Source organism: Coffea eugenioides, chromosome 11, assembly GCF_003713205.1.
Source record: "Coffea eugenioides isolate CCC68of chromosome 11, Ceug_1.0, whole genome shotgun sequence".
NCBI lineage: Eukaryota > Viridiplantae > Streptophyta > Magnoliopsida > Gentianales > Rubiaceae > Coffea > Coffea eugenioides.
In genome coordinates this window covers 40282325-40294741 of record NC_040045.1, presented here as the reverse complement: position 1 = coordinate 40294741, position 12417 = coordinate 40282325, and the positions used below count along the sequence as shown (strand labels likewise).

At 37.4% G+C, this 12417-nt stretch overlaps 1 protein-coding gene across 2 annotated transcripts; it reads left to right on the top strand.

Moving 5' to 3' along the window:
* The first annotated feature begins 440 nt into the window (after positions 1-440).
* On the top strand, positions 441-10643 carry LOC113751403 (zinc finger protein BRUTUS-like). 2 transcript variants are annotated; one of them, XM_027295413.1, is made up of 14 exons: positions 441-896; positions 3160-3369; positions 4314-4508; positions 4588-4916; positions 5238-5463; positions 5651-5819; positions 5919-7145; positions 7328-7499; positions 7576-7797; positions 7867-8004; positions 8638-8872; positions 8980-9039; positions 9484-9555; positions 9789-10643. In XM_027295413.1, the coding sequence occupies exons 1-14, from the start codon at positions 576-578 to the stop codon at positions 9918-9920; spliced, it is 3708 nt and encodes a 1235-aa protein (XP_027151214.1). In that variant the 5' UTR covers positions 441-575; the 3' UTR covers positions 9921-10643. The 2 variants fall into 2 exon arrangements, with proteins under 2 accessions (XP_027151214.1, XP_027151215.1); XM_027295414.1 differs by having other exon boundaries at positions 9484-9563; positions 9789-9880.
* Positions 10644-12417: the final 1774 nt, after the last annotated feature.

Here is a 12417-nt window from a genome sequence, read left to right as displayed (position 1 = left end):
GTAGAATTATAAAAATGACTTAGATATAGTAATAGACACCATGTGTGGGCGTGTGCCTCATCCAATTTCATACAAATCAATTTCTAAATATGCTTTCCTGCACCATCCTCCAATAAGACTCTTAGGTCACCAATTTCTTCAGTCTCACACAGCTCACGTCACTGCGTCTTCCATCTTTCACCCTTCTTCCCCCTTTTGCCACATACCTGACTTCATTCTCGCACGTGCCTCCTCACACCCTCACGTGCCATAAGCAGCCAACAGCGACTTGAGTCTGGACCCCACCACCAAATCCCTTCTGACGTGGACCATTATAGCCACGTCACCAACCGAAACCAAAGCTCCTGGCCACGTGGCCAACCATTTATTGCCCGCTTTTTATCCTCCAACAACATCTTCCTTTTTCCGTTTCCCTTTCTTTTTTCCTTCTTTATCTTCAATCTACTTTTCTCGGATTCTTCTTTTACCAGACAGGGGTACATTTATGAAATCTGAATCTGAAATCACAACTAAAATTTAAACTTTTCGGTGGTAAAATTGAGAATTTTGGGTATAAATAAATAAATATTTTAGAAATGGCGATGCCTTTAACGACGGCGGCGGGGGTCCAAAACGGCGGCGTTGGGGTAATGGCCGGACCGGCAATCGGGCAGCAGATGGAAATGGATCAGAATGGGACAGTGAATAGATTGAAAAGCTCGTCGCCAATTCGGATTTTCTTGTTTTTCCATAAGGCAATTCGGGCCGAGCTGGACGGGCTTCACAGGGCGGCCATGAGCTTTGCTACGAATTCTAATGGCAGTAGTTGCAATTATAATTCTGATATCAAGCCTTTGCTGCAACGGTATCGTTTTTTCAGGTCAATATATAAACATCACTGCAATGCTGAGGATGAGGTTAGTTGGCGAATTAATTATGTATTTTTAGTTAAATACTGGATTATCAAGCTTAATTTATGTGTGTTTATGTATTTATGCTTGAATTCGGTGTTTTTCGGAGTTATAAATGCTGAAATTTAGATTTGGATTGCTTTTTATTTGACATGATTATTTGGTTCCATAGGATAATTTAAGCTTGTCTAATTGAAATTAATGAGTATTATTTGTTCTTCTGTTTTGGAAGTAGAACATTTGAATGGGCTGAAAAGGTGAAATGACGGATTTAACATAGAACAAAAAAAGATAATAAAGATGGGATCTTGTGATTTTTACATTGGCGGAAATCAAAGTAAATGGACAAAGATGATTTTTTTCCCTCACCAAAAACATTGTGAAAAGGGTTTTACTAACTAATATCTGTTCAATCTCGATGATTTTGATTATTGTGGTGTCTTTCTACTTGTTTACACGTTCACAACCGTCTAAATGTATATGTATGGCCATGATGATGAAAAAGATTTTGTTACATCTGACAAATTATAAGTTTTTGGGGCATTTTAGTTTCGCTCAGTAACTTTGTTGTTTCTTTATAATTATTGTGATATAATTTTTGTTTTCACCACCCTAATTAGTGTTTGCAGGGAACATAATATTTGTATTACATAGATAGTTGTCTTGGTAGATGTTTTCAAGTTTACTAGACTGGTCTGAAGGTTTATTTCATGTTGTTGTTATATGAAGAAAAAACTAGTTTTGATGGTGTAAGCTACAGTATCTTGGTTGGATTTTGAGTTTTCTATTTGAGCATTAACTTGGAACCTCTGCATGATCGGTCATTTTAGTTCCTTTTTAAATGCGGGAACATGTGGGTGTTAAAAGCTGAAACAAAAGATAGTCACTATCCACCATGCCTTATTGATAGTGGAAGCATTTAATGGAAGGAATAAGCTCTTAAAGAGAATGTTTCAAGCACTGAGGAATTTGTCTATTCCATGAAGTCATTCTATTCAGAAATTCCTAAAAGCCATTATAATGTCTTAATCAGTAAAACCTTAATGCTTAAAAGCCTCAGTCATATGGTTTTTATCCTCAACTAAGACAATATCCTTAAAACTCTTTGAGTGCTAATATTGTATCTTATTTGTATGCTCATCGGTATTGGCAGCACCATAGTTTTCGGATTGCGTTTCCTCTATCATGAAGACTTCTATCACTTGCATTAGTGGTTGCCTTCTCAGCTGCTGGTTTTCTATGCCAAATCGAAAGTTTTGCTTGTGATGTAGCTTGTGTCTAACCTTGGATACCCCCTGCAATTGCAGCTATTTGGTCACTTCTGAACTGTTTCTAATAACAATACCCACTTCAGTGGCCTTTAGTTGACCATAATATTCAGTATTAGGACATACAGAGCTTCATCCCTGAACCAAATGTTGGCTGAAACTTTACTGCAAGAGCAGCGACATACAGAGAACAATTTGGAAGTTAAGGCAGTCATCATCTTATGTTTTGACATAGTAAAATATTTGATCTTTGTGTGATTGAATCTAAAACTACTGTGAACCTATAAATTTGATGGGCTCATTTCATGCCTGCACCAAATGTTGACTGGTTGAACTTTACTACAAGCTGAGAGATATGCAGAAAACAAGTTAATCTTTTGGAAGTTAAGACATTCATCTTCTGTTTTGACGTAGTAAAACATTTGAGTTATGTGAAATTATATCTAAAACTACTGTCAATCTAATAATTTGATGGAATCATTTCTATGCTTCTCACTAGAAGACTCTTGGAATTAGTAGTCTGCTACCGCCACCATGTTTCTGGAAACTGGAGAGATCGTTTGTCACCAGATGAGGATAAGTTTCGTAGCTTCTAATTTCCCGTGCAAGAATATCTCATCCTTTCTTCAGATATTTGGCTGAATGGAAATTCTATGTTGTCTTGAAATCCTCAATGCCCTATGAGTGCCTTTTTTAAGTTGGAAGTGGGAGATGTTTTTGAGCAAGTTGGTTGCATTGTGATTCAACTTGGTTTCAACACATAGATATAATATAATGCTGCCGCAAGGGGTATTATCTTAATTACGGCTCATTATAATTTCTCTTCACGTGCTTGATGAAATTTCTCTCTTATATATGGATCTATTATGCCAGTTCTCTCCTCATCTAGCTGATTACATCGTTCATGTTTTCAGTTATGACCTTTTGAGCAATAGGTTAATTTATTGAATCCTAAGTGAGGTTTGCAACTTCTTGTCATGTTGTATTTTTGGATATATCAGGTAATCTTTCCTGCGCTTGATATCCGTGTAAAAAATGTGGCACGAACTTATTCTCTTGAGCATGAAGGAGAAAGTGTGCTTTTTGATCAGCTGTTTGCACTACTGGATTCTGATAAGCAAAATAATGAAAGCTACAAAAGAGAGTTGGCCTCTTGCACAGGGGCCCTTCGAACCTCAATCAGCCAGCACATGTCCAAGGAAGAGGAACAGGTATCTTTTTTATGCAGTAAATGAAAAAAAAAAAAAAAAAAAACTTCTGCATCTGTTATTGGATAGGTGTACAACAATATGACATTTTAGCTACAATGATTTCAAATACTTATAATTTTTGTCATGTAACAAAAATTGCTTAGTATTGGGTTGTATAGGAGTTTTGCCAAGGATAAGCAGGTTTCACAGTATTCGGACCAAGTTTTGGCTTAGATGAGATGGTATCATGTACCAGCAGCCACAAACATCGTGCTAGCTTTGGTATCTTTTGATGGAACAAAGAATCCATTTAAAGACTTGATGTAGTTAGAGAGCAAAGAAAAACATGCATGAGATGTTTTGTGGCACCTGTGGTGACATAGTTCTTTTGGATTCTTCTTTCTATCAGACTCTGTAACTCCATGGCTGTTTCCCGATAAACATTTATGTATTTGGAGGAAAAGAAGGTTTTGACTTTCTTGTAAATATGCTCCATTTCTTGGAATGTTGGTACAAAAGAGATATATGCTGTTAGCTGATATTTGTAGAACTCTTTGTGCAAATTATATTTTCAGGAGTCTTGTACTGGTTCTCTTCTGACATAACGTTATTTCATACTTGTTCTTTTCTCATGTGTTTGTCTTCGTACGTTTACCATGTGACAGATAACCTTCTCCCTAGTATTACTTGATGAATATTGCTTCTAAAATCAAGATGTATACTCCATACAACATATATTTACATTTCTCTAATGGAAATGCAATGTTAGCATGTTGGGTCAAGGCTGCATAGTCTTGCCTTTCCAAGACTATGGAATGATGAGAGCCTTTTGTATAATTATTTTGTCTTCATGTGAAGTAAGCAACACTTGTCTTGTGTTCATGCTACTTAATTGTCTGGTGTCTTAGGTTTATGTGATTGGGAAATATTGTCCAATTAATTGAGATCTCCCTTTGTTTGCTCAGGTCTTTCCATTGCTCATTGAGAAATTCTCGTTTGAGGAGCAGGCTTCATTGGCATGGCAATTTTTATGCAGCATTCCTGTTAATATGATGGCAGAATTCCTTCCATGGCTTTCTTCCTCCATTTCATCTGATGAGCGTCAAGACATGCGTAAATGCTTGTACAGAATAATCCCTGAGGAAAAACTTCTTCAACAGGTGAGTGGATTTTCTTAGAGACAGAGAAAAATCTTTCATCATATTGTATCATTGCTGACTTAAAATCCTTTTGATGAAGGTAATATTCACCTGGATGGATGGCATGAAGATTAACAAGAAGCGTAGAAGTTGTGAAGATGATATAGCTAGCAACTTAATTAGACCAAGTGAGAATAGGCCTTGCCCTTGTAAATCTTCTACTGCAGAAAAACGAAAATTTTTCCCATCAACCTTCAGTGGTCTAAGTCACCCTATAGATGAGATATTGCACTGGCATAAGGCTATTCTAAAGGAAATAAATGACATTGCTGAAGCAGCTAGAATGATCAAATCTTCTGGAGATTTTTCTGATTTGTCTGCCTTTAGAGAGAGGCTACAATTTATTGCTGAAGTTTGCATCTTCCACAGGTAAATTAATGTTTGCTTCTCACCTCTATGATTCTATTTTGAAAATAATTAGTATTGTATAACCATATTATTGCTATTTTTCACTTGATTTGCAGCTTCTGGTGTTAGATTTACTCCAAGGGAGTAATTTTGGGAATTGCTATATGAGCATATAGTTTTCATAATTTTAAGAACTATGATCTAATGTTAGTTATTGTAGAAACACTTCATTTCAGATAATGGAGATGTCTGAGAATATTTAATTTATCCTTCCATCTTCTAAATGATACTGTGAAAATAAAATTTGTGATTGACAAGCTTCTGTTCAACCTTTGACTGCAGCATTGCTGAGGACAAAGTTATATTCCCTGCTGTAGATGCAGGATTATCTTTTGCTCAAGAGCACGCCGAAGAAGAAAGTCAATTTGAGAAGTTCAGATGTTTAATGGAAAGTATTGAACGTGCAGGAGCAAACTCCTCTTCTGGTGAATTTTGTTCAAAATTATGTTCACATGCTGATCATATAATGGATACCTTAAAGAAGCACTTCCAGAATGAGGAAATTCAGGTGAGCTCTGGCCTAAGATTCAAAAATTTTCTCTTAGTTCTTGTTGACCTAAGGCCTGGGGCTGAAAGGCTGTTAACTTCTTTGTCTCCTATATGGACGTCAGATTTGCATTTTCCTCCTGAAGTTGAAAGTATGTTAGCCTATTAAGACTTTTTTGAGGTTTAAATTAAATGTATTGCCATCCCAGGTTCTTCCACTTGCAAGAAGGCATTTCAGCTATGAACTGCAGCGGAAGCTTCAGTATCAGAGCTTGTGTGTGATGCCTCTGAGGCTGATTGAATGCGTATTGCCATGGTTGGTAGGATCACTAGATGAAGAGGAAGGGAGAATTTTTCTAAAGAACATGCATATGGCAGGTCCTCTATAAATTTCCTACTCCTTGAGATCTGTCTTTTCCTTGTGGAATGTATGCTCAAACATAATTGTTGACTGTTTCTGACTTGTTTATCTGACAGCTCCAGCATCAGACTCTGTATTAGTTACACTTTTCTCTGGTTGGGCATGCAAAGGTCGTCCAAGGAGCATTTGTTTGTCCTCAGGTGGAAATGGTTGTTGCGCTTCAAAAATGCTGACAGAATCACGAGAGAGCTTTGACGGATTTTCTTGTGCCTGTTCCTATTCAAGCAAGACAGGCCAAAGTATTTTGATTGGTGAGGCAGTTGATGATGAAATTCCAGTAGAGTCTGGAGACTCCGTAATACTGGAAGAAAGTACAAGTCTTGTTCCTGTGAGATCTATAGAGCTCCAGAAAGCAAGTGTTAGTAATCAATCCTGTTGTGTTCCTGGGTTAGGAGTGAACAACAATAATCTGGGAACAAGTTCTCTTGCTGCAGGAAAATCTTTGCGATCCTTATCTTTTGGTCCTAGTGCTCCTTCACTTAATTCCTGTCTCTTCAACTGGGAAACAGACATCAGCTCAAATGATTGCGGTTCTGCAACTAGACCCATAGATAACATATTTAAGTTTCACAAAGCCATCCGGAAGGATTTAGAGTTTCTGGACATTGAATCTGGGAAACTTGGTGATTGTGATGAGATTTTCATTAGGCAGTTTAGTGGCAGATTTCGTCTTTTGTGGGGCTTATATCGAGCTCACAGTAATGCTGAGGACGACATTGTCTTCCCGGCTTTAGAATCGAAAGAGACTCTACACAATGTTAGTCACTCCTATACATTGGACCATAAGCAGGAAGAAAAGCTATTTGAAGATATTTCATCTGCGCTCTCTGAGCTTTCTCAACTTTGTGAAAGTTTGAAGAGCAAAAGTATGACAGGAGATCAAAGTTCAGGAGATGATGACTCTTGCAGTACAACTAATAGCCTGAGAAAATATAGTGAACTGGCTACGAAAGTACAGGGCATGTGTAAGTCCATCAGAGTAACATTGGATCATCATGTCATGCGTGAAGAACTTGAGCTGTGGCCATTATTTGAGATGCATTTTTCAGTTGAGGAGCAAGACAAACTTGTTGGTCGCATAATTGGTACCACAGGAGCAGAGGTGCTTCAATCCATGTTACCATGGGTAACATCTGCTCTTACTCAGGAAGAGCAAAATACCATGATGGATACTTGGAAGCAAGCAACCAAGAACACGATGTTCAGTGAGTGGCTAAATGAATGGTGGGAAGGTTCAGCTGCATCATCAGAGAAATCAACATCAGACAATAGTATTTCACAAGGTCTTTTTAATCTTTAGTTCACGCCAGAAAATCTTTTAATTTTGCGACTAAATTCTTTGTTGTGTCATCTAAGAAGACTGTAGTAACTATAGTACTGTTGCTTATCTTGTATGTTAATGATACTTCCGCAAAATTCATATCATAAAGGTCAGATTTCTTGAACTTGAGTTTGCACTTCGTAGGCTATGATATGCATGAGTCACTGGACCAGAGTGATTATACTTTTAAGCCTGGTTGGAAAGATATTTTCCGAATGAATCAGAATGAGCTTGAGTCGGAGATAAGAAAGGTCTCTCAGGATTCTTCTCTTGACCCAAGAAGAAAAGCCTACCTCATTCAAAATCTTATGACCAGGTTTCTCCTTACTATAGCTATTGGCAATTAGTATGGTTTTATCTGTTCTACTTCAACTTATACGTATTTTATGTAGTCGCTGGATTGCTGCCCAGCAGAAGCTACCTCAGGCAAGGACAGATGAAACTGCTGAGGATGCAGATGTAATTGGATGTTCTCCATCATACCAGGACCCTGAGAAACAAGTGTTTGGGTGTGAGCATTACAAAAGAAATTGCAAGCTCCGAGCTGCTTGCTGTGGAAAATTGTTTACATGCAGGTTCTGCCATGACAATGTCAGTGACCATTCTATGGAAAGGTAACTGCTTTAACCTCCTAGTCCTTTTTTGAGTTTTATATTAAGTTTAATTTTGTGTTCTCTTTGCAGGAAAGCAACATCTGAAATGATGTGTATGAAATGCTTGAAAATTCAGCCTGTTGGGCCTGTTTGCACGACACCATCTTGCGACGGATTTTCGATGGCAAAATATTATTGTAGTAGCTGCAAATTTTTTGATGACGAAAGGTAAAAAGTTCCAAAGATCTTTCGCACTTCCCACTTTTTTACTTGTCTACATGGATGCAAAATGTTTAATATAATGTTTCAGGGATGCGACATAGATATATATATATGTCTGTGTGTACATCCAGGTATACATGGTATATATATGTGTTTGCCTACCTGCTAATTCAACCACGGAAGTTAATTAGATAGATGCTGCTCAGTTGAGTTGTTATTCAATCTTATATGTATAAACTAAAGCTGTCTGTGAATAGTATTTGAGGTTCTTCATCAATATAGTGTGAAGTTAAACTGTTTCCATTTTTTGTGTTCATCTTGTTCCCTTTATTTCCTTTTCTGTGCTTTTATCACCCATATGCACTGGGTCTGTTTTTTTAAAGCAAATAGGAGGGCATTGATCCTTTAACAGTGTGATGAAGCACAACTATAGGAAGCTACACATAAAGCTTTCTGCAATGAAATGGTGTGGTTTCTGGTATAAATTGGTGGGGTTCCATTGTCTTATATTGAACTTTTTAGTCCAGAATAATGGCCAGATGGGGGCTATAACAGATGGCAACTTAAGATGCATCTGGTATCGATCTTATACTATATCTTGCTTGCTGATATGTTTTTTTTCCCTTTTTGTAACTTCAGGACAGTATATCATTGTCCTTTTTGCAATTTATGCCGCCTCGGAAATGGACTTGGTATCGACTTCTTTCATTGTATGACCTGCAATTGTTGCTTGGGAATGAAATTAGTAGACCACAAATGCAGGGAGAAAGGTCTGGAAACCAATTGCCCCATATGCTGCGATTTTTTGTTCACATCAAGTGCAACTGTCAGAGCTCTCCCTTGTGGCCATTTCATGCACTCAGCTTGCTTTCAGGTCTATATTTGTTATCTGCCGCTTCAGACTTGATTGGACAAAAATTGATGAGAAGTTTCTATTTCAGAGTATGTTGCTTTTAATATCAATTTCTGTTATTTCTTCAGGCATACGCTCGAACACACTATGTCTGCCCTATCTGTAGCAAATCTATGGGAGACATGTCGGTAAGAGAACTCTTTCCTTATTCAGACTCGCATTATTCTTTCATGACTATTTGATGGCAATCCTTTATGACTTTCCTGGTTACGAGAGAGAATGATTTACTTGTTACCATATTCTTGAAAATCAAGTGAAAATGCACTTTCACCTAAGCCTAGCAGTATCAAGTATGTGCAGGCATCTTGTTCTGGATAAAATCTTTGTTTTTGGCCCTTTCCAGCCAAATGCTCTCAAGAAGTTTTATTCATTAAGTGCAATACTAACCATTTGTTGTTTGGCTAAGTGCTCCATCGTGTGTTGCTAGTCTTGAGTGTTTTGAAGGTAGGTCTTCTCTGGAGTGTTGAGGGAGAATCTATTGCTAAATACTAACGTTGTCAAGCAACGAGTCAGAGGGCACTTTGATTTGCGATCTACATACATTTTTAATTTGGATTTTCTTTTCCATGTAGGTGTATTTTGGGATGCTTGACGCTTTAATGGCTTCTGAAGTGCTCCCTGAAGAATATAGAAACCGCTGTCAAGTATAGCAGTTATACTTCATTTTTCTACAGTCTTTCCTTTGCTTTGCTTGTGAAGATTTGACGCATAAAGATACTTCATGAATCAAATTAGTAACAAAAATAAGAGGACTCTTTCCTTCCGGGAAAAAGTGGAAAACATCATCAATAACATCCACACAGTAAACCCTTAAAAAGATAGAAAAAAAGAAATCCATAAAGTAAAGGATTTTTTTTTTTTTGTTTTCTTGGTCCAGGATATCCTGTGTCATGATTGCGACAAGAAGGGATCAGCACCATTTCATTGGCTGTATCACAAGTGCAGCTTCTGTGGCTCCTACAATACCAGGGTAATCAAGGTTGACTCAAATCCCAACTGCTCGACATAATTAAAGTTGGAGCAAGTCATCTGGATGATTGTAGGTCTGCACGTACCTGAGCGTTGCCACAACTATCTCTAGATGCAAATTCACAATGGATCCGGTACTCCAGAAAAGTATCACTACAAACTCTTCACATACGGAGTACTGATCCATCAAGTCAATACGTGAGCCATATACTCATGCTGTCTTTGTGCCTCTGATTTAGATGCTCATGCTTTAAGCTTTGGAGTTGCAAGACAGGTGATTTCTTGAAGTTTGCAGTGGACTCTAAAGGACTGCTGATATTGGCCGTCGCACTGATACTAGCTGCTAGGATGGAAAGAAACGGGGCGATCTTGGACTAGTGCAAGCAATCAAGCTACTAAAAGAACCAGATAGGGTTCAGTTCCAATGGATAGTTGTGGAAACCTATTTACGTAGGTCGAGATATACATCACCCAGGGGCTTTGTGTAGGAAAAATTTTGTGGCGTCTGTTATCGGGCTTTGTCAATTTCCACGAGGACAATTCCCATTGAATTTGGAAAATAGTGACGAAATTATGCTTTACTGTATTGGTAGAATCCAAAAATAGGGGGCAATGAAGCAAGCATGCAATTTTGTGTAACATAAGCTACTGTGACATTGAGAATTTTGGTAAAATTAGAGTACCGGCCTAATTAGCTCGATATAAATGTACCGGGCATGAGTAATCAATGCCAAGAAATAACATCTGGTAAAGTATCTTTGTTTTAGATGTTTACTTTGGTGCTGGTTCAGTGGTCAAGAGGACCCTGCGAAAAAAGGAGTTGGGGAGTGACCAACAGAATACTCAAAATGAGCGGGAATTTGGAGTACCAAATTCACAAAATCACAAGTTCTGCTGCTGCACTTTTGAGTTTTGAGCACAGTGCCAAATATGTTATAGGACCACGGAAAATGATTCCGAAGGAGACAAGGACTAATGGAGCTGCTAGCTCCCAAGACTGATGCAACTTCCTAATGGAAGGGGAACGCACTCACAAATAAATTAAACAAGTGCAACAATTTTTTTGATTTTGTCGTTTACTAAGATGACATGAATGTGCTTTGACTATTTTCATCAATTCTAAATGTTGAAACAAAACAATGCTCTGTTGTTGAATTCCTTGGATCAGCCTTTCTAGTTTTTAAGATTAGTTAAAGTTGAATTACATCTATGGATTAATTCCATTTTGCATCCTTTAACTATATCTTGATTTTCAATTTGATCTCAACTCCAATTTGGGACATTTTAGTCTCTGGACTCCTATATTGTATACCAATTTGCACTTTGGATCCCAAATACCTCTCTTCCCTTTAATTTCTGAAATTTTTTTTTGTTATTGTTTAATTTGATTTTCCTTCTATGCCCTTGCAACATGCAACTGTGTTGCCCCCATTTGGATTAGCTGCTTTTGAAATATTTTACTGTAACAGTATATATAAAAAACTTTTGCTGTAAATGTTTTTGGAGAAATTTTTGGAATATATTTTTTGATACCTTTTGAAATTAAAAAAAATTTTAGAATCCTTTTTTAAAATTAACCCTACCACCGCCTCTATGGCTCTACCCACTATAGTCACCACCCCTTCCCTCCTTTCTCCTCCCCCTCTCTTTTCGTCGCCACCCACGCCCTCCTTTTCCCCCTTCTCCAATTTGGCCCCTCCCCTCTCCCCCATCACAATCTAGTTAAAGTCAGATCGGAGGGGGGAAGGGAGAGGGGTGGCGAGGAAGAGAGAGGGAAGGGGAATAGAGGAGGATGAAGGAGAGTCAAGGAGAGAGAGAAAGAAGAGGGAGGAGGTGGACGGAGAGGAGAAACAAAGAAAGAGGAGATGATGGTGGATGGTGATAATAGATGAAAGATGTTGTAGAATTTTTTTTTTTGTATATTTGTGAGTTATTTTTTATATATTGTATGGATGAGGTATTTTAGAGTTGTTTTTATTCGTGTATTATTGTAGCATTGTATTTGAAAAACAGGTGAATTCAAACGATTTTGGGGATTTCATTAGCCATCGCACTTAAATGGGATAGTTTTAATAGTTTAAGAATTAAAGTGTCCTAATATATAATTTAAGGATTAAAGTGAAAATTGAGATTTAGTGAAAGAGTGCAAAGTGAATTTAACCCTTAAATCCCCCTATATGCTTAGAATTTTGTAGGGAGGGGAAGGATTAATTGTTTAACTCAAAATTTTAAGATTTGTTTAAGGATAAGGGTTAATCACATTTTATCCCCTTAAAGAATACCTCATTTCTCAGTTTACCCCCTAACCTTTAATTTTACTCACTTAACCCCATTTAGGACTAAATTGCCCTTGCATTATTTTGACTTTTCATTTACCTTGTTTTCCTTTCTTTATTTCTTTTTCTCTTTCTTTTTTATTTAATTCTTCCTCTTTCCCACAAAAATTTTCACCTCAATGATTGAAATTAAAAAAGAGGAATTGCAGAGATCTATCTTCTCCTTAAATGATTAAAAAAATATTCAAATCACTTTCCTAA